This window comes from Corylus avellana, chromosome 4 (genome assembly GCF_965113065.1).
Source record: "Corylus avellana chromosome 4, dhCorAvel1.hap1.2, whole genome shotgun sequence".
Classification (NCBI taxonomy): domain Eukaryota; kingdom Viridiplantae; phylum Streptophyta; class Magnoliopsida; order Fagales; family Betulaceae; genus Corylus; species Corylus avellana.
The window spans coordinates 28694297-28722032 of NC_142493.1; the positions used below are offsets into that span (position 1 = coordinate 28694297).

Below are 27736 nucleotides of genomic sequence, written 5' to 3' on the forward strand. Positions count from 1 at the left end.
TCAACCCATGTTGAAACCATGGACTTGTTCTCTCCCAATTAAAAAATAAAATAAAATAAAGATATAAAAACAGAGTGAAAATTACACCGTAGAAAGAGAACTCGGAGGTCAACCATTGTTTGTGACGCTAGTCAACGGTTACTGGGGTTGTTATTTTATTTTTCTTTTCGGATTTTATTTTTCCTTTCTTATTTTTATTTGGCTGTACATTTTTGGCTTTTATGCAATAACTTTTCTGGTTACGTTTTGCTGGATTTGGGAAGTTGGCCAGAGAAGGAAGTTCCGATTTGATTGAGCCCGTTGGGAAGTTCTATTCTTCTTTGAAATTTTCTAGAAAGAGCTTGCTTCAAGTCGAATGGCAGTGAGTTTGTTTGATCTTCTTTCTGTTTCTTGTAAATTCACTTTTACTTTTCTTGATGGGTTTTGAGTTTTATGCATTTGTACCTTTCTTTTTATGGCAATCATTTTGACTCTATCCTTTGATGTGTTTTTCTATTAGAGAAAAATGGCATCGTATAATTTTTGGGAGATGGGGTTTTGGGTTTTGTGGATATCATTCTGTTGCTGTGTTGGAAGGTTTGGTCTAGGATTTCAGATGGGTCTTTTGTCTCTTTTTTGTGAGTCTTTTATGGGATTAGAATAATATAGAAAAAAGGAAGATGATTGGGTCATGGGTGTCGTTTGGATTGGTTTGCTTATCGAGCGAGGGGTTAGAGTATTTTGGGGAAGTTCAGTTTAGGATTTAAGTTTTTAGATTGATCACATGAGTTCTGTTCATCATTCTGGGTTATAGTTCTTTAGGATCTCTGAAATTGATATTTGGTTTAAATAGTCTTAGAATCCAAGCTGGGTAAAGTTTCTATTGGCCATGATTGTAGATTTCTGGTTTGCATTTGATTTGTGTCTGAGGTCGAAATTAGGCTGATTGGTATTTGGGTAATTGTCTAATGTAATGATGTTTGAGTTTAATTTGTGTGAGAAGTTTACAACAGACATGATGCATTACTAAATGGATGGACATCTGTACGTGAATCACAATTCACTCATATATAAGGGTCTTCAGCATACTGATGTATTTGACATTAGAAGTTTGATAACTAGATTATAAATTCTTTGAATTATTTGGCCTTCTGGATTAGTTGATGATCCTTCATTGAGTTCTAAGAAAAATATTATACTGCAATATTTATGATTTTTTCCTCACTCTCTATTCAATTGTTCTGTATGATTATCTCTCTCATTCTATGAAATCTTTTGTAATTATTATTGGTAGTACCTGTAGCCTTCCTACTAACTGAGGTGTTGAATGGAGTGGTAGGGTGCTAAATTGAATATGACAGAAAAGCCCACAAACTCGGGCAGACACATGTGATACTGGGATCGTGACAAATATTGTATAATAACTAGCACACCTGAAAGTGTATAGGTTAGTGCAACAAAGTTCTTTGATGTCCAGATATCAAAGCATAACGTTGTGATACATTTTAGAAGGTTCTCAAGAGAGAAGGTAGGCCTACTTGTCTTGCATACTCAGTAAAGTGACTATGCACTTACTATTTTGATCTGCATATACTTGAGCCTTTGATGCCTTAAGCGAAATTTGGGTGTTTTGAATCATTCTTTGGATTGTGCATTAATATTAGGTTAATAAAATATGCAAGTTGTAGTAGGGTAAATGGTAAGTATTGATTTTATTTCAAGGTTTGGGTTATTATGAAGTAGGTGGAACAAATTTTACGTTGGTTTTCTGCCTTTAGCCAGTTTTGCTGTAGTTATCGAAAAAAGAAGCCACTTTTATAGCTCCATGCAGAATGCAACTTTTGTAACAATTGGGTGAAAGTTGTTAAGGTTGGAGAACTATTAAAACATCACTTATACCAAAAGCTTAAACTAATAAGAAATTGTGAATTTAATTGTTTAATTAATATGCTAACATTCCATCTCATGTATGGGCCCAAACTCCTTAATAAGTGAGGTCCAACACGTATAATATTTAATTGAAATTGGTGATGAATGACAGAGACAAGGTTCAAACTAATGACCTTTGCTCTGATATTTTGTTAAATCACCAATTAACAAAAGCCTAAGCTGATAGGAAAATGATGAATTTAATTATTTAATTAATAGTCAAACAGGGTTGACAATTAAATTTTCAAAAGATATTTGTTCCTAATATCAATTTATGTGTCCATCTAGGATTTTTTCTAAACCATCTCAAATTTGTTGTCGATGGTGTGAAGGTTTGTATTGGAAGATGGAAGATGGAGAATCGTAATCAAATATTGAAGTGCTTTTGGTGTGAGTTTTGACAATTTTAGAAGTTTTATCATTTTGATCGTCCTTGCCTATGATATTAGTTAGCTTCTGTATTTCATTTTGTGGGTATTGACGGATGCCGGTTTCTGTTTTGGAAAGAATCCTGATGTACAAGAGTTGGCAACCTTGGTTGAACTCTTAATAGACCCCTAGTTGGTAAAAATGATTGAAAGATGGGTCATACTTGTCAGATAGCAAAGGAAATCTTCCACTTTTTAATGTGATTCTTCATGTATTTGGAGAATAGTGTTTTAACCCTATGAGAAGGCATGGTGCTCAGCTAGGCCCAGTAAGGTGATGTTTATTGCATGGATGGCAGTGTTTAGTTAGTTTGTCACATTGGAGAACATGCATGATTTGTGAAATGGTTCATGGGAATTGGTAGATTATTTATCAATTTATTGCACCTTTGTAGTTATTATATGCTCCATGGTTCCACTTGTGATGGATGATTTATGATTAGTCTCCCCTGGTATTATAAGATCCTTAGCCTAGTCATGATGATGCAAGGGAAAGAATTGTTGGGTGTATCTGACATACACTTATTTTGCATTTTAGGCTACTTATATTGAAAATGTATGACCATATTCTATTGACGCGATAGGATATGATGAATTCATTAACAGGCAGAAAGAAGAGGATTTCATATACTTTGGCTCTTCACTAACTCAATGATGCCATAGCATATCACCACACTTTGAAATATTCTTTATGGACCATAACATGTGAGCATGCACACACACTGGAAACGACAAGTATCTGGATGGTTGTAAAAATTTAAAGCATATCAGACATTCACAAACAGTGTCGGAGAAATATGAAAACGTTTCCACTCTAGAAGTGTTTGTGTCACTTAGATGGTGTAAAGGTATGTTCTCTGAATGCACTTTTATTGGTTTTTGATTTACTTGATTTACTTTGATTAAACTACCTCTGGGCATTCAATATAATAACTTCATGCAGGTTGAAAATTTAACTTTTTAGTAAACTTATCATTGTGTCATTAGATATTTTTGGTTATAATAACAAATATCACGAAGTGACATTTCTACGGCTGAGTTAAAGGTTTGCTAATATTTGAAACTGGTTAGATTTAGTCTGTTAGATGGCATAATTGTAAAAGTTTACCCCCTGAGAATATATCAATCTATTATGTTACCTATATATCTTGCACTAGTAAGAGGGTAGAACAGAGATTCTACCCACCCATTTTCTTCTCCAATTCTCCTCTCTAAAACCCTAAAATCTAGGTAGTCTATTGCTATTCTTTGCATAGATTGGCTCTTTATCTCAAAGGATCATATATTCAAGAAAACAAATCTAGCATTGCTGTTGAATGAGAATGGATCAATATTATTACAGTATTTTATTTAAGAGATGTGTGTATATCTAGCCCAATGTGTGAAAGGTAACTTCAATAAGGAATGTTTTCCTTCATGTCAAAGAAGCAGATCATGTCTTCACTAAATATTTTTTTATGTATTCATCTCTTTATTTATTTATCTTTAATCTCTAAACACAAGAGTAAGGGTTTTGGAATATTGTCCACATTTACTTTCTGTGGCTCAAGACAAAGCATGGGCCTGGTAGAAATCACCAAACTCTTGTTTGTTCGTATATCTTTTGTGTGTAGATTATCTGGGTGTGTTTAAAATATTTGTTTTTTCTCCTTATCTTTGCAGCAAAACTCGCATGTGCCAGAGTTTGGTAAGTGGCAGGATGAAGTCCAATACACAGCCCATTTTGATAATGTGAGGAAGGGTAAAAGTAGTGGAACAGCAAATCCAAAGGACCCTCAAGACAAGCCCGGTAGCAATAAGGCTGAAGCGGAGGCACCTAAAGGTTCAGAAGCATTAAGGTCAAAGCATGAGCAGCATTTGAGCCGGGAAGTTGGTCACCCAAGGAGATCTTCTGAGTCACCTTTGCACCATGATACTGTTGGTCAGAGAGTCTCATCTGATTCACCTCTTCACCATCATGGTGGCTCGAGCAGTGGCGATATCCATAGAAGGGCTATGAGGCAGAGTGTAGGGTCTGATCGCAGCATTGAACACTCACCTCTGCACCCACATAGCCAGGCAAGGGTTGGAGGGAAAAGCAGTGACGTCTCTTCTCCCTCGTGGGAAAGGAAGGGTTCGTCTCAAGGTAGTAGCCATAGCTTAGCTCCCTTGACTCCTGGAAGATCTCGACTAAGATCAGTTACTCGAGGCGATGATACTGTAATTTCTTCTCTTGATTCGTCCTTTTCTACATTCCCAAAATTGCATGAGCACTGGCCACAACGATCTATATTTTCTTAGTAAATAGTTATTTATATCTCCTATGGATTGCTTTCGGTGAAGTAATATCGTATAGATCTTCTATTTCTCTTTTTGGTTGCTGGAGTCATTGGAAAAGGAAAGGCGAAACTCGGAATCTCAAATTGGCCACTCCAACGCAGACAAGTGTTAAGATTTTAAGTTCCAAATATTCTTGCTTGCATTTTGTTAGAATCAAATGATAACTTGAGAAAGAATTAAACGTAGGAGGCTGGATTGAAGTCACTGGCTATTTTTAAAGAAGCTTATCAAATTCTATCAAAAGGGTTCATATTAACAAATTCCTAGACCCAGTGGCATCCTGTCTCTTCATGGAATCTCCAATTATTCTTTATTGTAGCAATTTTGACTCTTGATTTTCCCTACTTTTTCCTCTTTGCACATTCTACATATTTTTAAGTTTTTTTATTTTATTATTATTATTTTTTTAAGGATGTTGGGACAAGAACATATACATGTTTGTCTTTATCTTTATTTTTGCTTTAATTGTTAGCAGAGACCAATATAGTTCTTATACAGCTTCATTTGAAGGAGTATAATTATGGTTCTGATGTGGCAGCCTGATCACAGCGCTGCTGTTCCAAAGTTCGGTGATTGGGATGAGAGCAACCCTGCATCATCTGAAGGTTACACGGCCATTTTTAACAGAGTGCGAGAGGAGAAGCAAGTTGAGGCAGGAAAGGTACCAGCTACGGCGGGTGACACTCCTTATTCAAATGGTCACAAGCAATCTGGTAATGAAAATTCCAAGGTATGCGCTTCTTTTCTGTTGATATATATAGCCTGCAGCCTGTTACTGAGTGAGGCATGCTTGATTTATTTGTCAGCTGCAACAATTACGGGGAATTGAATTCTGTATTTGTAGCTCATCAAGTTTGTTAGGTGGCAAAAGTTTCTTAACCTTCTCTCCCTCTCCTTTTTTACAGGGCTGTTTCTGCTTTCCATGGAGCAGAAAATGATATTTGTTGTCAGTGGATGAATAGAAAGTGTCTGTGGTGTATATTTTATATGGTTCGGATGACTTTTTACGTATAGAGAAGCATCTTTAGTAAGTGCATTCTTTCACTTGTAACTGTATTTGACCTGAAGAAAAATGAGGTTTTGAGGGGAAAACATCTCATAACCCCAAAAAAGGTGTTGGCTGGGGGACACCACTCATCATGTCTTTGCCCTTCATCCTGTGTGACTGCATGTTCTCTTTGCCTTGTATGTTTAGTCATACTTGGTTTTTAAACTGCCTATCATGCTGATGTCTACTTCAATAGTTTCTTATCTTCCTCTTACCTTTTTATTTCCATATCTGAAGGGGAAAAAAAGCTGGAAAGATGTAATCATGATTGTGAAGCACTCTGGAGCGGATTTGGCTTTGGTGCTGTAAAAAAAAAAAAAAACTAATTCTTTTACAGCACCTAAGCTAAATCCGGAGTGGAATAACATAAATTAAAATTTACAAGAAATTTACCTCTTGAGTTTGATTTTTCTGGGAAACCCTGACAGGCCTTATAAGCGCATGCAGATGTGATAAATCAATTAATTTAATTGCATAATTTGACATCATTTTAACTGTGTGCAGATGTCCTTGAAGCCTTAAGGCTATTGATCACAAGTTGGTTAATATTCTCATGCCTAATAATAGCTTTCAACTGGGACAAAAATATGTCAACATTTCTTAAACAGCCTTTTTGTAATTTAATATATTGGTTTTTATTTTATGTGCTGCCAAAAATAGATTTGGATTTATGTTATAGCCTCATCATCTACATTGTTTCTCTAAGGTTATTTATAGTTAAAGTATTAATTAAATGATTAAATTCATTATTTCCTATTACTTTAAGTTTTTAAGATAAGTAGTGATTTAACTCTCACCAATTCAATGCTTGCACGGTATTCACAGAATTGCTAGCTCTTGACATGATATATGACTAGCAGATTCTGGTTAACATGAAACCTTTATAATTGGGAATCATATTAGGAAACTTGTGAGCATGCGGCTAGAACATCTTCTAGCAGGGCAAAACTATTACTATAAACTTTTGATCAAAAGTTTAAGTTGATAGAAAAAGATGTATTTAATAATTTAATTAGTATTTTGATACTCCTTACTTATGGGTTCAAACTCTTTTTTAACTAGGGAGAGGCAAATTGTCGAGTTTATGTTTGAATCTAGGATCTCTATTTTAACACCGTATTAAATAATCACTTACCTCAAAAACTTAAACTGATGTTTAAAAATAAATTTAATCATTTAATTAATATTTTAGTAACTTCAACTTATATAGTTATATGAAAAGATAAGTTTGATTATTTAATTAATATTTTTAATAACTTTGAAATATATTGTACATGAAGTCCTTGGTTGGAGAGAAGATTTTCATTTCATTTTTGGAATCATTGCTCCTTAATTATTCATTTCAATTATTTTTGCCTACAATTCATGCTCATATCCCTTCAGCAATGGCTTGAGAAAGGGACAGAGAGCTGGAGCAGCTGAATGCACCCATAGTCGCAAAAAGGTGAAGGTAGCATTGACAAAAAAGGGCGGTATAAAGGAAGAAAATAGAGTAGTCTGCATCACATTCCTCCATTTTTATTGTTCAAAATGGTCAGCTTTGAAATCTGACTTTAAACACTGCGGTCCCAGATTTATAACATATATAGAATTGCGTTGAGAAATAGAGTTTTAAAGTCAGAAAGAAATTTTTAGAAAAACAAGCTTTTAAAGTATTAAGAATACTTTTTAAGCTTCCAAACGCAATCCTAAATAAGTTTTTGTAGTTAAAACACCCAAGAAATATTGTTGCATCATTTAGTAGGTTCGATTAATAGGTATATATTTTTCATTTAGGGGATATTACAGATTATCATCAAAGACGATGATGAAGATAATGTCACCATTCATCAAACTCTTATAATTATGAAGACACGAGAATGAAGAATTGGAATGTTTTGTTGTTGGAGGCTTCTTATTTTACAGGCACAGGCCATTAGATAAGGCTTGATCTCAACTAATATACATACAAGCCCCAGAACTGGGGAATCTGAACGAACAAATTCCAGCCAAAAAGCATATTAAAATGATGGAATTAACTCGTTCTTTGTTGCTCCTGCTTGGTACTTCAAAGCTGAGAGGCACCAAGAGTATTTGATGATGACACGCATCTTGCCTCAACAGCCAAAGTCTTGACAACGCTATGGCACGGGTCGCCACCAAATACGGTGTTTGAAATTCCAACAAAACAGCTCTTTCTTCCCAAGCAAGCCTGTAATAGAGGAAAATGTTGAAATTGGAGGTTTAAAAAACACAAATAATGCATAGGATCAAAAGGTGCAAGAACATTTCAAGTAGGCTGGTCCAACCCAAGCCACTTACAGCTAGGCTAGATATGCATATCAAATCTTTTTGTTCTGTATAAGCTGCAACTGGATAAATTGTTGCCATATGATTGAGTATTCTATTTATTTTTCTTCTTGTACACAAAGCTGTCGCCACATCACAGTAAAACGGCATTTAGCCCCTCACATTAGTTTCACTTTGTGCAGTGTTGTGGGCTGTGATTAATATTGGCAATCACAATGATTTTAGAAGATACACGCCCCAAATATACAAAACCAAGGATCCAGTCACACAGAATCCAATCAATCTTTTTTCTCTAGCGGTCCAAATCAATTAATGTTTCTAGTGACAACATTACCAAAAATCCTCCAAACAAAAAGGTTACAAACAATGGTTTAAGATCTGCCTAACAAATTTATGAGCATATGAGCATGTTTCTGTGTAAATCACCAACTGAATCTTAAACACAAATAATGAATAAAGCTCTTTAAGAAAGGCTGGATTTCACACTAAATAACTGAATGACAGTAATCACATTTGCTTCAAACCTCCCATGTTAAAACATGAAACTAAGAGGGGCTTTTGAGACTGAATTTAGTGGCTACTGCTGATAAGCAGGAACAGAGCAGGGAAGGGCTTACAACTTCAAACTCGTAGCATAGAGTCAAAACCTTTATCATGAAGCAGATGCCATGTGCATATGCATTTCAGACATAATGACTGCAGCACTAATTGTCAAGCAAAAGATTAAAAAATACCTCGGAGACTACGGAAAATGAATTGGGAGCATGGCAGTTGCCTCTAGAAAACTTTTGGCAGCTACCTTGAGGAGTTCCATAGCTAGCGAATTCTATGGAGGCAATTACATGCTCATCATCACACCGCAAGTGAAGTTCTGGTGCTGTATCATTAATTAATATACTTCCATCGGTAAAATCTGGCTGGGACCATTTCCAGAGAGGTGGATAGTGTGACTCCGACACTTGACCACAGATGATTCGGATGGAATGTAACTTCAGTGAAATATCGAATGGATTCCCTCCAGTTTCTTCAAAGATGACAAGTAAATTATCAGATGCATGCAGCCATGACCGGGGTATGTGGTACCTGGAGATTGCCCAAAAGTAGCCATCAGGTAATTGGCATTAAGATGTTGAATCAATCTCAGATTATGCAACGTACGGTCTTGTTATTCAAGTAAGACGGACAGATGTTACTGTTGATGTGTTATTTTTATGATTATAATATCATATGATATTTATGTACTTTTACTGTGTGAAACTATTATGAATAATACATGAGCAGGAGGAGAACCCTAATTTTTGAGAGTTCTCTTTATCAGACAAACAGTCTTTCTCTCTTGTAATACTATTTTAACTTGGTGTCAAAGCAAATTGATTCCAAGCAATTAAGAAAGACCTAGGGAAACTTGAACATTCGTTGGCCTCGTCTGTATGGATGCTGACATCAGCATGGAAAAGCAAAAAAAAAATTTCAATCGGTGCAAGATGCTTCTCTCAACCATGGTTTTTTTTTTTTTTGGGGGGGGGGGGGGTGTTGTTTGTCAAATGCAACTGAAGAAGGGTAGATCCACGGCTTCAAAGAGAGATTTGGGTGGTAGTTTATTTGAATCAAGTTGATAAAGATGGTTTGTTGGTTTATTCAGTTGTTTCTAGTTTTTTTTTTTTTTTTTTTTTTGAAGAAACAAGGAAATCTCAATGGCAGCAGTGTGGTCTCCAACAGCAGAGCAGTGTTTTTTGATTGGGACAAAAAACGCCAAATTTTTTAGGGTGTTGATGGCAAACAACAGGTCATGCAGCATGATCCAAAACCATAGGTAGCACAGCGCTGAACAAGACAGCAATTTGTTATGCAACGGGTCAAACGACAAGTCATTTGGAAGCTAAAAAAAAAAATAGAGAGATGCTGCTTACTAGTTGAATGTGATGTTGTAATGTTTGGATTACTTGTACTATTTGAGACTTACAAATAATACACAAGCAGGAGGAGAACCTTAATTTTTTGAGAGTTTTCTTTTCCAGACAAGCCATCTTTCTCTTTTCATTTCTTACTTTTCTCTCTCTGACTTATACTATTTCAACTGTTATATAGATTGACTTGTCCATAATAAGCCTCTAATACGGAGCTCATATATTTTCCAATCTAGCAAGACATATCTTTATCTAGTTCTTTGTAATTTCATTTTATTTTGAGATAGAAGTGTACCAGGTTTGAGTAGGATTGCCACAGTTTGTTCTACACTTATTTGAGTTGTATGGCCCGCGATAATCACATTTTTGGCATCCATCTTTTGGAGCAACCAGAGTCCAGTATCTTCCTATGTGGTGACCATTGACCCATGCTTGCCCCTTTCCCATGCTTCCCAAATCAAGAGCAACTGGTTCCGTGCCATCAGGGGCATTGAAGTAAGTCTGATTAAATCAAGGAAAAGGTGTTTGTGAATAAATATTTCTCTAAGTAATGAACAAGAGATTTCATAATTAGATAACTGCAATAAGACAGGCAATGGAATCACTAAGAAATTCAAAGATTATATACTAGGAGTGACTGAACGATATAAATTTGCAGAAAAAAGATATGTAGACTGTAGAACTGAGTTTGTAATTTTGTTTTAAACATCATGTAAATTGGCTATCCAGAATTCAAGATTACTTCTCTACCAAAGCTGTCAATAACATAAGCTTGAGGGAGGGAAGATACAAGAACTTTTATCTCAATCTTGAGAAAACACCATAAGAATTAAGATTCTTGTAGTCAATAGACAAGAGGGTGAAAAGAAAAGAGGAGGGCGGGGTTGGAGGCAATAAAGATAATTGATTAATTGTTTGTAATTGTATGGCAAGAATATGGGAGGAAACAAAAAAGGATTAATTACACTTTGCCCCCAAAAACTATCACCACATTTTCACTTACACCTAAACTACAATTTGCTCTTCCAAGCTACCATTTTGTTCCAGGTAGCCCCCTGAGTCAGATTTGGGCGTTAGTATGAACAGAAAACATGGCAAGTGAGCGGCACATGACACAGATTTTTTTGTTGTTGAGAAATTTACCCCTTGTTGAATTGAAACGCACCGTTATCAAGGTTGATGAGTTTAGGTTTGTTGTCAATTTGGTTCCTAAACTACCAGGGGGAAAAGTGTAACTAAACCCCCCCCCCCCCCCCCAAAAAAAAAAGAGGCTCAAATCCATTTTCATCTCTTCAAGTTTCAGTTTGTTGTCAATTTGGTTCCTGAAGTTTGAATTTGGCTAATTTGGTCCCTTCCATCCAAATCCGTTAACCTTGCTCTATTAAACATCATGTGGTATTCACATGAGCTGAAATTTCAGTAAAAAAAATCTTAATAAAATCAAATAAAAATAAAAGTGGGAATTTTTTTTTTTTAAAAAAAATCTCGAGTTTCTTTGTATTTTATCCTTTACATAGATTTTTCACTAAAATGGTGTTGTTTTCAACTCACCCACATGTCGCCTATCATTTATGGGAGCAAGGTTAATGGACTTGGACGGAGGGTTACACTGACAACAAAACAAACTTCAAGGACCAAAATCATATTTCATTGACCAAATTGACAACAAACTTAAACTTGATCAGGCCAAAGTGTATTTTATCCCAAAAAAAAAAGACACACACACACACCCTAAGATGCATAAGTTCTTTGAGGAAGTGGTGATTAATACGGGTCTTGTTCCCATCCCATAACCTTCAACATGAACTAACTTGCGTCTTGTTCCCATCCCAAAACCTTTTCTTTTTGCCTCTTTTCAAGAACCGATAGTAGAACCGGTTGTATTAATATCCTTAACTTCAACATGAAAAAAGTCATTCACAGTTATCGTACCAAAAGGATGCATACTGTGTTATAAATGCTCAAGAATTATTCAAATTAATTTGATTTTTAGGGCCATAAGCACAATGTAATTATATCTATGTAAACTTGGTCTCAATAGAATATAGATCCCATGAAATCCAAATATTTATTTCTACATGAAAAAAAAAAAAGAAAAAAAGAAGAATTAAATAAAACCCTAAAGGTACGAAAACAGAAAAAAAAAAAAAAAATCCATTGTCATCGAGACAGACATTTGAATCTGAAGATTATGCTTTTAAGGCAAACTCAACTAATAATCATCATATGAGAGTTGTGCTCAAAGATAAGATGAGATTACTGCCATCATATCTACTTAGCAATGAAATCGCACATAATGATCTCTACAGATTTTTCTCTTAAAGGGAAAAATTTACCTTGTACCAGGTAAATGTGGCCGGAATAGCATCAAGATTTAAATCACTCCAACCTGACTTTTCATTTTCCTCCATGGTGTATATATTCGAGAATTCACCCTTAAGCCCAACCTATAATCCAAATGAAAACAATTCATTATCCACCTTGATATTTTCTACCTCTAGAAGGTCAGTTCAAGTGTAGAATCTAATAAGATCAAGGTAATAATAAAGAGACCAGGAGATACAATATTAGTGAAGTGTACTGTCAAATATATAAAAAGTCTCAATTCATGATTTGGACAGCAGTGACAAACATATGATTGTAGTTTCAACTCTCTCTCTTTTAAAAGAAGTTGCATTTTCAAATTTAAATTACAGCCAAGTTGAAGCTAAGAATGCGGAGCTGAAATTTTTTAATAGATACCTGGTAGGTCCATGACAACTTTGAGAGGTCAATATCCCCATTCCTAAATCCAGTAAGCTTGATTTGGCCTCTAAACCCTGCCCCATCTTTCTCAAGGAAGGCACCATAGTTCTGTATAATTATTTCAAATTAGATGACAGAGTACATACACTAAGTAAAACTATTCTCTTTGGTGACACAGAAATAAATAGCTAATTACGAAGAAAAACAAGTCAACAATCAACCTAGAAGAAAAAACAGGCCCAATGAGAAACATTACAACAGATAAAAGTTAGCATAACTGTGTAGTAGACTTTTCACAAAGAAACCAAGGCAAGAATCTTCTCATATCCAACAGCAAGAATACAGAGTTCATAATCAAAAATCAAAAAATAAATACATCATGAAATATCAGTCCATTGGAGATTAGTTGGTTTACATCGACTTCCCCCTTACAAATGCTACATTTAAAAATAGGTAAAATTGCCCAAACCCCCCCATGATTGGACCCTTTTTGGTTTTGCCCTCCATGCTTTAACTTATTCAACATATGAAAATGCTTTCCCAGAAGTATTACAAACATAAATAGAAGTAAAAATAAATGATAATAATAAAGCCCAACAGTCATGGAGCGACGACCATGGGTGGAACCCTATGGCCGAGGGTCTCTGTGGCTAGGTGAGCCATGGCCATGGAGACCCACAACCATGGTTCATCCAATCTCAATAGACATGAAACCTTCATGGTCACGGCCATGGAGATTCTATGGCAATGGAGACCAATGGCCATGGGGAGAACTCCATGGCAGTGGAGGCTAGTAGCCATGGAGAGAACTCCATTGCCATGGGTCTCCTCCATTACTATAGAGACCCACAGCCAAGGAGACTCCATGGCTATGGCAATGGAGCTCCAAGTTCCAAGTTCCATGGCCCTGGACCTCATCAAACTCCACGTTCATGGAGCTTAAGCCCACAGCCGTGGATGGAACTCCAAGGTTGTGCTCTTTAATTTTGTTTTTATTTGCTTTCTTTTGTTTTATTTTTGGTTTTTTTATTGGGGAAGTGTTTCTATTTTTTCTTATTAATTTTTTCATTATTCTTATTATCATTATTTCCAGAAAAATAACTCCCATGTGATACTAGGAATCACTGCAACATATTTCCTGTTTTGACTGAATTGGATACAAACCTTCATGAAGGGGATCTCTGTTAAGTGGCCCTTACTACAGGGGGTTAAACCTTCATTTTAAAGCACAGTGGGCAAAACCAAAAACGGCCTAAGCATTGGGAGTGTTTGGTGAAGTTTACTCAAATTATTAAAAGATTTTCAGAATCTTAGGCAAAAATTTAGAATTTTGGAAGAAGGAATGGAGGAAGAGAAACGGATAGAACCAAATTTTTTTTTTTTTTGATAAGAATAGAACCAAATATATTGTGCTAGAATAGAAAATTATCACTAAGAGAGAGAGAGAGAGAGAGAGCCAAACTGACCCAGGAAAGAATAAAACTTGAAGAAGACAAAAATATAGAAACTTTTTTCTTTTAATTTCAGTCCAAAGCCCACATGGCGAACATCTCCTTTTCCTCTAAAAAGTTAACCATTATATCTAAAAGGCAGGAATAACAACTATTACTCTAGGATTAAAAGACTATGAGAAGACATTCAAATCTTGACTTGAAACAAAATGAACTTTTACCTGTAAACCCACTGTCTGAGATAACAACACTAAATCATTGTATCCTTGGAGAAACTGAACAGGCTGGACCACCTTCACCCAATGACCAACCACACTGCCTTCACTTTCGAAAGACAAAGTACTGTACATGTTAGAGAAAATAATAGAAGCAATGCATACGAAAAAAATAAAATAAAAAATCAGTTAATTGTTAGTGACAGGTTTCCATGGGTTCTAGATTGATTTCTACATATCAGATTGGAAATAAAGTTATAAACAAAAAGCCAGAAGGTCCTTTGATTCATAAGCATAAAGGATGAGAGAATATGCCAATTATTTCATTGAGCGGAGCAACAGATGGCCTATTTCCGGAATTTCTCAAATGGTCGATACCAGTCTAAAGGTCTGATTAGACCCCTTCACTTAATCTTATAGATAATGCGCTGCAAATATATGGTGGCGTATGGTCATTAATCTTGGTTAGTGAAAGGGAATCATGTATATCTTGAGATGTTGATAGTATCCACATATATCCAACCGCTTAAATTGTCAACTGAAACTATCAATTTATTGTTGATAATACTGTAGAAATAGTGATACTCATATGCTAATCAATATTTAGGATGTTTATGATTCTCTTTTTCATTTTGTTTTTGGAAAAATTTGATCTTTCTATGCCAATGTAAAAAGAGACTGAATTATGGATATGTGTGAGATCTTATTTAAAGCTTCATTTAATAATTAAAATACATCGACCAATTTAGTACTTCCAGCAATTTTCCTTTTCTTCCATAGACGTTCCTTGCTGCTATTTGGGTAATAACATATGACAAACATGTTGTGACCTAGACATGACAAATAATTTGACATAACCTACACAATTTGGGTCATTTTCTTATACTAATTATGCATTTGGCTAATTATGTCATTGTTGATATCGATCAACATATAAAACGTCAACAGTTCTCAGTATACAATTTGAGTCAACCTAAAGCAAAATGTACAACAAAAATATAACCTTGTGAAAAAGTAGATCAAGATAAGAGGAAGAAAGGTTCTGGCGACAAAGCCTAATTACCTATAAGCTGGCCATTAATGAATGTGCGCAACACATCACGCATGCTATCAATTGTAAGTGTTGGTCTAACTTCCTTTTCCTCCCAGAATGAGATGTCATCATCAGAAACATATATTCTACATTGCACATTAAATCAAATAGGTGTTAACAAAGATTGAGTGAAAATCAAAGAATGACTGATCAAACTACTTAATTTTATTAATAAAGAGTCGGTGTAAATTGATAGGTAAAAAGAGTGCATAAGATAGTTAAATGAGAAATCTTTATAGGCATGCTCCAAATTAAAGACAAGTAATAAAGAAATGAATGTCCATAATTTGCAACAAACAAGTTACTTAAAATCACTTTAAAATGATGACTGGATCGTGACTAGAAGCACATTATAACATATATTCTCATTCTACAAATACTTTGTGATATGAAAAATGAAAAAAAAAAAAAAAAAAAAAAATGGCACGTTTGAATCATTCATGAGGTCGTAAGGCCCCATGGCACACAGCCATATGGGCCTAGTTATCCAAAACAGAAAGAAACAAACCCACCACTTCAGAGCAAATGCACTGTCCCTTGGCCTTAGCCAACAAGGAAATAGCTAATCTGCCTACGCGGGAAGCCTGCACCCTCTCAGGCTAAAGAAAATGAAAATGAAGCGAATATGCTTTAAATGTGTTTTGTCCAGAGAGTTAGTTGTCCAATAGAGCAGGCTCTGAAGAAATTATTTCTATCTCTTTATTCCTCGATAGGTCAGTATTATTTTTTTGTCTTCTACCAAACAGGGGAATGTTAATTGAGTTAATGACAAAGTTTTTATTTTTTTTTATTTTTAAAAAAAGAATGGTTAAAAAGTCAAAAAAAGATGTTTGTAAGCATTGATGCGAGCCTCATGTGTCATCAGATATTTAGCATTTCCTATGTTGAGAAAATTCAACTGAAATAAGTTGAATTGATATATTTTAGAACCTAGTATGTCGAGTATAAGTCAAACACAGTCAAGCCACATAAAATTGTTCTCCTACGCGCTATCTGATCCTACCACTGCTATCTTCAAGACTAGGTGATTACCTGGTTATATACCATAGATAATCAGAATAGTCCTTTGTCACATTTAAATGCTCCAATATACCTTGGACAGTAAAAGCGCTCTCACTCCAAACACCGATTGGCTCTTTTACAGTCATCCAGGATTTTGAGATATAGGAAACTTCATTATGAACCATGAATTGTTGGTGCACAGAAATATTTGAGAAAAGAGGCAATTCAAAGTCCACCATTTTAATGGAAGTTTGTGCTGCTACCTGTACAAACATGTAATTGGCCTCAGACATCCATTAGGATACTAAGATCTCACACATATCCATAATAAGTCCAACAGGCAAAACAAAGAGCATTTGAAATCGTGACTTAGACCTTCTTACCATTTTCATTACAATATGAAACAATGAACATCCATAATCTAAGATTAAATATCGACAAAATTTTGAGGAGGGAAACAAAAGAGAGAGCAAACACAAGGGTACAGCTAAAGTTTCTACAAAATGCATATCTGACTGGAATGGACAGATGCAACAATTCATGTTCACATGATAATATGTATACTTTGGAAGCAAGTGTTCAAAATGTTCAGCTCCGTTCTAGAACTGTTGCACAAGATGTCCGAGAAAGGAACCATCTCATCTTTCTGTTGCAGTTTTATGAGGTCATGTATTTTTTTAAAAAAAAATTAAGATTCTCATGTTGATTCAAAATACTCAGAAAGAAAGATATGCCTATACTTAAAATCTTTAGCAGGATGACATTTTTGCATCATGTATTTGTGCAGCTTTAAAGAAAGTTGAAGATTCGTTGCTAATGTTGAAAATAATAAAGGAAATGGTAGAACATGTGACTCATATGTAAGCATCCCCATTCCCATGCAATACATGATAAGAAAATAAAAGCAACTTTCTGCCAGCTATCAAGACATGTATTTCATGATAAGTGATGCATAATGAACTGGCAATTCAATATCCTTATTTTAAATGATTAGTCAGAAAATTCAGTTGAGCTCCTTAATAAACTTACAACAAAGATACACATTCAATACCTAAACGGGAATAGAATTTTCCCTAGAGTTTCTAGAGTTTTCCCTATTTTCCCTCTGTAAAGGGAAAATAGAGTTTCTAAGGCTAATAAGAAATAGAAGACAGTGGTAACCTTCACAAGAATTCACTAAGTCAATGTTAAAGCAAAATCCAGAGGGAAAGAAAGTGTGTTTTTTGACATGTTGCAGATTGAAACGATAAATGGAAAATCGGACATTGCAGCACCCAAGAGAACAAGAAAAAATGACTATAGAGTCCTTTATGTGCTTCATGGAGCATGTATCATAACTCCACGAGTGAACTGTACAGGAGCATATGAAAGAACCATGTAGAGTTAGATACTGACCATTCAAAGTTAAAAAATTCATTATATATAGATGGTTCATAAGCAAACGTATAAAAAATTGAGGACTAATTTCATAGTGTGTCACAGAACAACAATTTAACATTCTTATATTCAAACAGGAAGAAAAAAAAAAAAAAAAAAGAGAAGAAATTGTATGGTTTACGAGTGTCCAAAAAGGTTGGGCAATTGCATATGAGTGTAACTTCAACAAGTATCTAATGCCTCAGTCACCATTCGATACAATGTCCACCATACTAAATCCAAACCTTGGCAGTATTGAACACCGTGTTCCTGCAGTCTGGTAATATACTGACCGACCATGGTGGTAAATTATATGTTTGACCATGAAATGTTACAGCAGCTGCTTTACGCTCATCAATGTTTGCAAGAAATGCGGAGCACCTGCTTTGACTTTCATACTTCAGGCCTCCAGTTTGAAGGTCTACATGGTACACATGTGCCTGAAATTAGTGGTACAAGCTATGTTAATTTCAAAAGAGAACTGAAACAGAACATTAAAATGTTCGGAGAAACACAATAATTTAAAGTTGTACTACTGAAAATGTTCGTCTCGTTAGAAGCATCACTAAGCACAAGTGGATGTTTTTGTCTGGGGCCCAAAATGGGTTTTAATTTTGTTCCTGGTTTTCTTTCTCAGCCAATGTAATGATTAAATGGTTTTTGAAAATGTGATACTAAGCACAAGTGGATGTTTTTGTCTGGGGCCCAAAATGGGTTTTAATTTTGTTCCTGGTTTTCTTTCTCAGCCAATGTAATGATTAAATGGTTTTTGAAAATGTGATCATCTTTCCATCATGTACGCCTAGAATTTCCTTCCTGTTCCCACATTCCCACCACACCCCTCGCCATTGATCTCTGTTCACCATCACTCGCTGTCCCACACAGTTTGGACCCTAACATGTCTCCTGATTTGGCCACACTGACAGCGCCCCCCCCCCCCCCCCCCGTCTCCCTCTCCTCTCTCATAACATGACCCACAAACACCTGGCCTGGCCCCCCAATCAAACCTTCTCCTCGATGTCAACATTTCACGGCAAGAGCATAAGAACTGCAAGGCTAGTATTCCCATGCTTGTTCCAGCCCCCTTCATAACCAAGGGGAGGCTGTAATCCTCACCCTTGATGTAGGGTCATGGAGTTCATTCCAGGACTGAAAATGAACACCTGTAGAATGCTTGCACTGGGATTTCCTTGGGAAGGGCCGAGAAGGTCTTTGAATGCTAGCCCAAAAACTTTCCCGCCCTGTTCTTCTCTACCCATTATTCCTTCCACTGCCATACCTTGCTATATCCAAAAACTTCCCATAATCATTGGTTTGATATAGCACCATAAAAGCTCAGTCGTCTCTGATTTTTTGCATAAAACATTGACAAAAATCACTTAAAGAAAGGAAAGAAAAGAAAAGCTGAGTTAAAAAATAAAAAAGATGGAACTATAACGTAAAAGTCAAAATCAAAACACATAAGAAAAAAAAAATCACATCTAGAACAGTCGCTATCGGTTGCATAAAATTAGATGGATTTGCTTTTCAAACTTTGGTCGTTGAGATGTAGTATACTGCCCTAGATTTAGTTCCACTCTAGAACTTTCTATACACGGGTCAAGTCAAAATGATCTCAAGTTTAAGCAAAAATAACCATCACAGGTTGCAAAAAAGTGATCCACTCACACATATACGTATCTCTTTTAATAAATTGGATTGAGGAAATATCATTCCAAGGAATTAGTTAATCAATACTTGAGCAATTAACCATGGCTAACTTAGAAGTTAAGGCATAAAATAAACCTCCTGCTTTGGTCCCAATTTTATATACTGAGGTGAATCAGCAGCAACTAGAGCAGCTTCACAAAGCTTTATAGCAGAGTGCAGATCTTTCAGATGCCCCCATTTAGGCTCACTCAGCAGACCTAATGAAGAAACAAAAAAGACATTTGTTAATTACGTTTCTTTGAGTTCTTATTTTATTTTTCAAATTAAAGATGTATGTTTATAGAGGCAGCTTACTTATGCCTCACTCAATAAAGATTGCCAACAGAGGAACAAATTCTGTTATTTAGGCCCAGTTTCACCTACCATATTCATCAATTGGAGCATCATAATCATAGCTAGTAATATAGAATGGGCCACCAGAAGTTCGGTTGAAGTTTGTTCCACCAAAATACTGCAACCATGCAACAAGCTTGTCAAGATGTAGCATTTGACCATTCTGCAAGCTAAATAATATGCATAACAAAAACTATCAATATCAAGGAGAACTTGAGAAGTTATCAGTTTCATTTTTATTTTTAATTTTACTTCAGTGGCCAATGGTAAGTATACAATATCAGACTCTACCCCATCCCTATAGATCTTTCATAGTCATTCTTTCTTGGCACTAGCCATTCCCCAATCTATTTGCTCATTGAAGCTTACAATTTAGACTTTTTCACCAAAGCTTTGGGAAATATGTGAAGGTTTACAGAAACTTGATTAAAACATGAATGGAAAAAGAAATTGACTTTGGCACAGGTGGAAATCGAACATTTCAATCATGATCAAGGAAGCCTAAAAGGACTTTGAAACCGCATAATTTGACACCAAAAGAGAAGCACATGTAAAGAAGATTTAGATTTGAATGTTCTAATGAACTTTTTAATAGAATTATATTTTGCCACACATGTTTTGGCTGATCAAAATAAGCATCCTATTTACTTATAATATCATACCATATAGTAGTTCTGAAAGCTCCCTCCACGTTGAAAAAAGCGTGCAACTGCAAATGCAAGGTCTTCAGCAGGTCTATGTGGCAATCGTCCACCCCATTTTGTATACCTTCAAAATATCAACAGAAAAAAGAAATAAATCCACTCATAAATTTGTAGAAAATAAAACACTATAAACAAACCCTTAAAATGATAGCACCTAAATACCACTACTTGTATTAAACCGCAAACATGCATTCATTGAACACACCTTAGTGATGAAAGAAAAATATCTAGTAACAAGAAAAAGAAAAAAAAAAAAAAAAAAAAATAGAGATGAATTTTTTTTTTTATAAGTAATGTAATGCATACAAAGAGCGCAGAAATTTGTAAGTAAATGATTTTGAGAATAAATTCTCAGATTTGAGATTCGAAATTGTTCAAATTTTTTAAAAGATCCAGAATCTTCAAGGCTCTAAAGAACCAAAGAAACAATAAGGCATCATCATACCATCCATCCCAGTCCTCCGTCCAAAGTACTGGTGTATTATTGGAATTCGTCTTGAAACCATCGCAATAGTATCCATTGCAGGCATTTATCTGTGAAGGAGAACAAAAGAACTATAAATGACAGGCATTTCAACCATTCTAAATCTCAGAGCGTTAAATAGTACAATTTTCTATGAAATGCTATTCATTCTAATGATAAAACCTAACCATCAGCCCTTCTTGATTTTCAATTGTAGCATATACAGATAATACAGTCTTCAGTGCTATCTAACATAAGTGCTAGTTGTAAGAAAGTTAAGCAAGCAATATATAGACTAAGAGCTTTACAATATTATCTGGAGCATCTGTTTGCTTGCACATGACCCATGGAACACCAGCACCAAGACCTAGAGCCATCCGAGCAGCCCATTTAACATATTCCTTCCCCTTCTGGCCATACGAGCTTTCTACATCTCCATATTCATTTTCAATCTGATAAAAATTCATTCCAGTATTGGCATATCTAGTTAGAAACTGTATAGGAAGGGAAAACAGCCTCATTAAAGAAAAAAAGATAAGTATATAGTACGCCCATAATAATAAAAATAAAGTTGACCACTGAAAAGCTGATTTAACATAAATATACTATCTGCATATATACCAAGAAGCGGATAGAGAAACAGAAGTGAGATGTTTCTGTAACAGGAAGGGGAAGGTAATTTAGAATCAAAATAAATAACCATATTGGGTGGTTTTGATTCCAATTTGTAGAGGCATGGAACTGAGTGGGTTGTAGTCAGAATTGTTTCCCAAAAGTCTTGGACCCTGATATTTATTGGATATGTGCAAAAGTCCTACTGTTTGGAAAGCATGGACAAAGCTCTTCCTCATATGTAATTCAAAAAGAAACAGAAATGAGAAGTTCATGCATAGGAGAAATTAGATATCCACGATTTGGGGAAACCACATTCCTCCTAAAATGAGATTACTTTCTCAATAACAAGTCCCAATTGCAGGATTCCAGGCAAAAAAAGAAAAAGGAAAGTGGTCCCATTGCAGGAATTGGGCAGATTAGGAATGCGATAACTGATATCAACTCCCAGCTCTGGAGATCATTTACTCCTTCATTGCGAGGTCGCCCATTCTCTGTGGAGTAACATCCTTAGCAGGCTTGGTCTGTCTTGGGTCATACCTAGTAGTGTTTTGGACTTGTGCGCTTGCTGGTGTTCCACTGGAAGGACTAGGAGTGCGGTGGTTTGGAAAATGGTGCCTATTTGTATTTTTTGGACGATTTGGAGGGAGAGAAACAATAGGTATTTCAAGGATTTGGAAAGCTCTATGGATGAAATTTTAGCCTCCTTGTTGTATTCCTTGTATTTGTGGACTGTGGCTTACCTTTCCCCTATGTCTATTAGCTATGCGGATTTTCTTTCCCGCTTCTCCTTTTCCAGTTAGGTGTTCCCCTTGTATATATCCAATGTACTTTTGGAGCGCCTTACGCTTTTTAATAAAACATTCTTATTACTTATCAAAAAAAAAAAAACTACCAACTAACTGGAATTAAACTAACCATCTAATCCACGTTACACTCAAATCAAACTTCAAAATTCTGTTACAACCTGCAACATAATGATTGGACCACCTTGCCAAGAAAATAGCATTTCCTCTCGCATCAGTTCCACAATCTTTTTAACAAACCGTTGCATCTCGTCCTGGAAAAGATGAAATATGGATTAAGACGTTAATAATAACCACCACAATAAATTTAAAATTCAAATCTACAGCTAATGCTTAAAACAATAATGAAAAGTTCACTTGTTAACATGAGTAAATTATACTACTAAACAAACCCCACCCAACACCTAAGCAAGATTCAGGGAGCAACCTCTTTGATATAAAGCACTTCCAGAGGAACATTGAAACAACTGAACAAGAGACGATTTCTGAGAGAAAAAGAAGAAAGGAAGTGCAAATACAGTGGTGAAGAATTACCTTAAAACTTAAGCTGGATGGAAAGAGGAAATATTTATACAGGGTGACCAAGAAACAGAATTTGCTGTTGAACAAAATGAGCTGGCTAGTAACTTATAGAATGCAGATTGCATTTATACTTCTAGTCCATGTAGATACATAATATCTCAAAAACCAAGAATGAAGTATCACCATTATGAGAGAGAACCTTAAAGTTGAAATTATACGAACATGTAAAAACACTTTTTTTTTTTTTTTGATAAGTAATAATGCATTAAAGAGCGCAGAGGGGCGCAACCCAAGTACACAGGGAGTATACAAGAGAGCGACTAAGCAGGGGAGAGAGAAGAAGAGAACATAGAGAGGAAATCAGGAAAATTAATCACAATAGGAGCAAGCCAGCCTGCAGTCCAAGAGAAAAGAGTGTACAAAAAGAAATGAACAAGGTCCTCAAGAGTCCTCGACAAATCCTCGAAGCATCTCGCATTTCTCTCCAACCACAGGCACCATAAAAGACAAAGGGGAGCCATCTTCCACACCACGGCACAACTAGATCTCCCACCCGACCACCAACTGGCAAACAAATCCTTGACACTTCTAGGCATAACCCAACACAAATTGAAGCGGGAGAAAAACGAACATGTAAAAACACTTTAAACCTCTTTCTCTCTTTTTTTTCTTTTTCTTGGTGAACTCAAACAAAAACCTGATGAAACATTCAAACAACTACAGCTTCCACCAACCAACGCTCCATGAAAACAAAGGTTTTACAGAAGTGTTATGGTGTATTTCACAACAACCACGCTTTCATTTAAAAAATTTTAATTACTAATGTATTGCTCTGGTTTTCTATTTAAGATAGAAGTCACAAAGTACTTATTAAAAAAAAAAAAAAGTCACAAAGTAAATTAGTCCAAGTTAATTGCAAAGAATAACCTAAAATTTGTGCAAGTGGCATGCCTCATTACATAATCAATGGTCATTTTATATGCTTGTTATCTTTCATAGATATGGAATATATATTGTATCCTAAATATCCATGAAATGTTAACTTAAAACCACTCTCTTTGCATTTCCAAACTTTTTGTCCTGCACGATTTCCATCTTTGGATGGACCATACCAACAAGACAAAATGAAATTTCATTTCTTTGCCTTGGAAGCATTTGCACATCCCCTCAGCCAAGGTTTGAGAGAGAGGAAGAGAGCGTGAGAACAGGGAAAGACAGTTAAAGGTGTTGCAGAGGGAACTAAACACCAACGTTGTCACCCATGCTATCGGAAATACGGGTTAAGGTACAGTAGTTTACAAAAGAGGGCAGTAGAAGAAAAGAAAAGAAGAGTTGGCATCATCAATTGTCAGAAAAGATGATGTCTCAAGTGTGCCTACTCTAACCTGTTACTCCTATTGGATTGGTACTCACGTGTTTAGCATTGATCTCAGTTTTCAATCATTGTACATATAGTAAAAATCCAACTAAATCGTAGAAAATAAAAATAAAAATAAATACATTCCATAATTTTTGAGAACAAGCAAATAAATTCACATGTATTGATGCTCAAAGGAACATTGTACCTTGAAAGGAACATTGTCTGTTCGAAATTCTATACCAGGAACATCACGCAGCCACACTGGGAAACCCCTATAAGATTAACAGTTAAAATCAGATGAAAATTGTTAAACAAGACATTTCACAAGAAATATCCATCAGTCTCATCAAGAGAATAGCATCAACCAATAAGTTAGACTGAGAAAATAAAAAAATATATATATACAGTAAGATTTCTTCTTAGTACTCCACTAAACATTCACTTTTCGTTCAAAGCTTCAAGCTAAAAGTCTCTTCCCTGAAGGCTGAAGCACATATTAACCCACATGAAAACATTGCTTCATTTTCCCACAGAAACTTTTGTCCAGTGGTGATGGAAATTTCAACTGTTTTAAACCTTCTTTTCACAACTTTTATTTTTAACAACCAATATACAAATACTCTTTCTGAAGGTACTGATGACAAACAAAAATCAAACTACAGTTTTTTTCGAGTCCCAATATCTAGAACCTAACTCATTGATAGAGCTTCCACGTTTTTCCATCTCAAAACATGAAAGTCGATCAAAGCACACTACAGAAAGTAGTTCAGTTTTATAATTTCCTTCTACCTAGTCTTCAATCCCTCTGGCCATTAAAATCAATTATAATTTTAATTTAGAATTTTTTAGTAAGAAAATTCAACTTATCTGCTAACGTTCTTTACTAATGATGAAATTGGAAGCACTTCAATAACATTGGAGTAAGTTGTGCGTTTTAATAGTTCCAATAGGATTCGTCTAACTCCGTTGAGTAGTCTAAATTTTTCTTTTCTTGAACTCAAATGTTTTTAGCTGTTGCAATTTGGCATGCCATCTCTTAGTAGTTCATTTAGATAATGCCCTTTGATACCAATCCATTAGAGTTTCATTTCTTTTATGGGTGTAGATCTAATAAATCAAATAATTCAAAATGACTACAGTTTAATGAATTTTTTATTCCCAAATACCCCATTATACTCTCAGATAATAAACAACCTAAATTATGTTTAATACACCCTTATACAGAAAGTAGTTCAGTTTTATCAATAATCTCTTTTACTTATGAAAAAAAAAAAAATGTATAAGGGGTAGAGAAAAATGGTTTTCCGTGCTCAACAACAAATCCTACATTTTTATTACATACACCAATAACACCTAGCCCCTAGCAAATGCTGGAAAGAATAACGAAGCATTTAATTGGAGCATATACATAGTTGATCCACTCCATAACAGAACTAAAACTTTTGTCGATCATGTAGCATTGTGATCGAATTTGACAGAATGAAGGAGCATCATATTTCATAAACTGAGTTCTAAGCAGAAAAGGAAACTAGTACTGTAAGTAGAAAAAATAACTTATAAATATAGGGGAGAGAATGTTAGACCCAAAATTCCACTCAGCGCAAACATAAGGTCCTATGCGAAGATGGAGATAGAGTCCACTCGATCCCACTAGCTTCACAAACTTGACGAGATCATATCTCCCCTCAAAGTAATACTGAACAAGCAGTCCAGAAGAAAATCAAAATTTTGAAAATCAAATATATCATGTCAAGATAACCTCACAAGGGTATCAACCCAGACCAGCTGTGAAAAAAAATTTATTGCACCTGTCCTCTCACTGGCTCATGCGCATTCCAGAACACATAAGTTTGGATCACATCTGCTCCCCCTTCCTTGCTCTTTGCAATTATATCAGGCCACATCTGACATCATGTGAAAGAAATAAGTGCCTATCTCAGAAAGCAACCATGTTAAGCTAAGCTTAAGGAGCTGCTTTTTTTTTAAAAAAAATGGTTTACATACATTCCAGAAGCATTATAATCAAATCAGGGGATTTTAAAATAACTAAAGGAAAAAAAAAAAAAAAAAAATCAACACACACACACACAAACATTATAACTACAACAAATGAAAGAATCGAGAAAAAGAATGATTACAGCACAACCATTGGAGATTAAATTAACACTAGATTTGGGCTGTAAAGAAGGTAGGTTGGAAAAAATCTAGCCCAACCAATGTGTGGGCTTGGCTAAAGCTTTGACCGCCCTAAGGTTGGATAAATGTGTGAGCCGCAATGGTTGTATAAGCTCAATTTCCCTTAGCAGGTGTCTCTTGCCTGAGATTCTGTTGGCTAAGTTTATTGTTTTCCATGGGATCAAACACTATGATCCAAGATAAAAAGTTTCTTGTTCTTGATAGCCAAACACAGTCACATCATGCTTAATTCAGGAGAAAAAAAAAATGTTGTCTAATGAAGCAAAAAAAAAAAAAAAAAAAAAAAAACAGAGCATGGATAGTAATGAAATTCGAAACCATAAGAGAGGCAGGAGGATAATTGAATAACCTCAGCAGTGGCACGGGGGTAGTGAATTCCTGCGGAGATGAGCATCCGGCGCTCGCCGTCGATGATGAGCGCCCTGTGGTCATAGCTCACGTTGAATGGCTTGAAGAAGTTGGCCGTGGCCACTGCAACCTCAATTATCAAAAACAGCGATAACAGACACTGAAGCAAAGCTCTTCTCGCACCCATTTCTGTAGAGCGATAATCGCATAGTGGAACAGAGAGAGAGAGAGAGAGAGAGAGAGAGAGAGAGAGCTTGGAGACTAGCGTGTAAGAAGCAATGGTAGTTAAGACATTATAGTTTGAGTGCGACGGTATCGCTATCCGTTCGGAATATAGAAAGGAAAAAATTGTTCGGTTGGTGAACCGGGACCTTGTTCTTTAAAAGCGCACCCTTTTCCCTCTTGAATGCTATGATCAAATTGAGTGCTATCTGCTATGGAATATTGAATATTCAAGTTTGTTTTGTTTAATTTTATTTTGAGTAATTATTGAGTAGATTATATGTTTGCCCATTTATTTTTCGAGCGAATTTGAACTTATTCACAAGTTGTTTGTTCAATCAGTTTATTTATTTCTCAGGTACTGTTTATACTTTTTTCATAAATTGATCATTAATTAGATAAAATTAATTTTTATTTAAGGTTAAATTCACTTTACCCCTGAAATTTCAGGCATTTTTTAATTTGAACCCTAATATTTAAAAATTGGCAATGTACCCCCTAATATTTTTAAAATTTTCAATTCAGACTCACCGTTATTAATTTCCGTCTAATTAGACAGAAATCATCCCACGTGAGATTTTGATGCCCTCTATTTCAATTTTGCTCTCATTAAAACCTATAAAATTACATAATTACCTT

At 35.4% G+C, this 27736-nt stretch overlaps 2 protein-coding genes across 3 annotated transcripts; one reads left to right on the forward strand and one right to left on the reverse strand.

The window, feature by feature from the left end:
- LOC132179688 (RPM1-interacting protein 4) lies at positions 1 to 5896 on the forward strand. 2 transcript variants are annotated; one of them, XM_059592444.2, is made up of 5 exons: positions 1 to 146; positions 264 to 361; positions 3999 to 4535; positions 5194 to 5368; positions 5561 to 5896. In XM_059592444.2, the coding sequence occupies exons 2-5, from the start codon at positions 356 to 358 to the stop codon at positions 5611 to 5613; spliced, it is 771 nt and encodes a 256-aa protein (XP_059448427.2). In that variant the 5' UTR covers positions 1 to 146; positions 264 to 355; the 3' UTR covers positions 5614 to 5896. The 2 variants fall into 2 exon arrangements, with proteins under 2 accessions (XP_059448427.2, XP_059448428.2); XM_059592445.2 differs by lacking the exon at positions 1 to 146 and having other exon boundaries at positions 164 to 361; positions 5194 to 5385.
- Positions 5897 to 7511: 1615 nt separating this feature from the next.
- BGAL9 (beta galactosidase 9) lies at positions 7512 to 27225 on the reverse strand. The gene is made up of 19 exons (XM_059589698.2): positions 26877 to 27225; positions 26140 to 26235; positions 25915 to 26027; positions 24537 to 24603; positions 22611 to 22703; positions 21340 to 21483; positions 21014 to 21102; positions 20527 to 20632; positions 19895 to 19982; positions 19607 to 19728; positions 18067 to 18261; positions 16436 to 16668; positions 15374 to 15489; positions 14317 to 14414; positions 12642 to 12752; positions 12236 to 12346; positions 10195 to 10400; positions 8727 to 9075; positions 7512 to 7894 (listed from the first exon to the last, which is right to left on the reverse strand). Exons 1-19 carry the CDS (start codon positions 27060 to 27062, stop codon positions 7751 to 7753), a joined length of 2667 nt encoding a protein of 888 aa, XP_059445681.1. The 5' UTR covers positions 27063 to 27225; the 3' UTR covers positions 7512 to 7750.
- Positions 27226 to 27736: the final 511 nt, after the last annotated feature.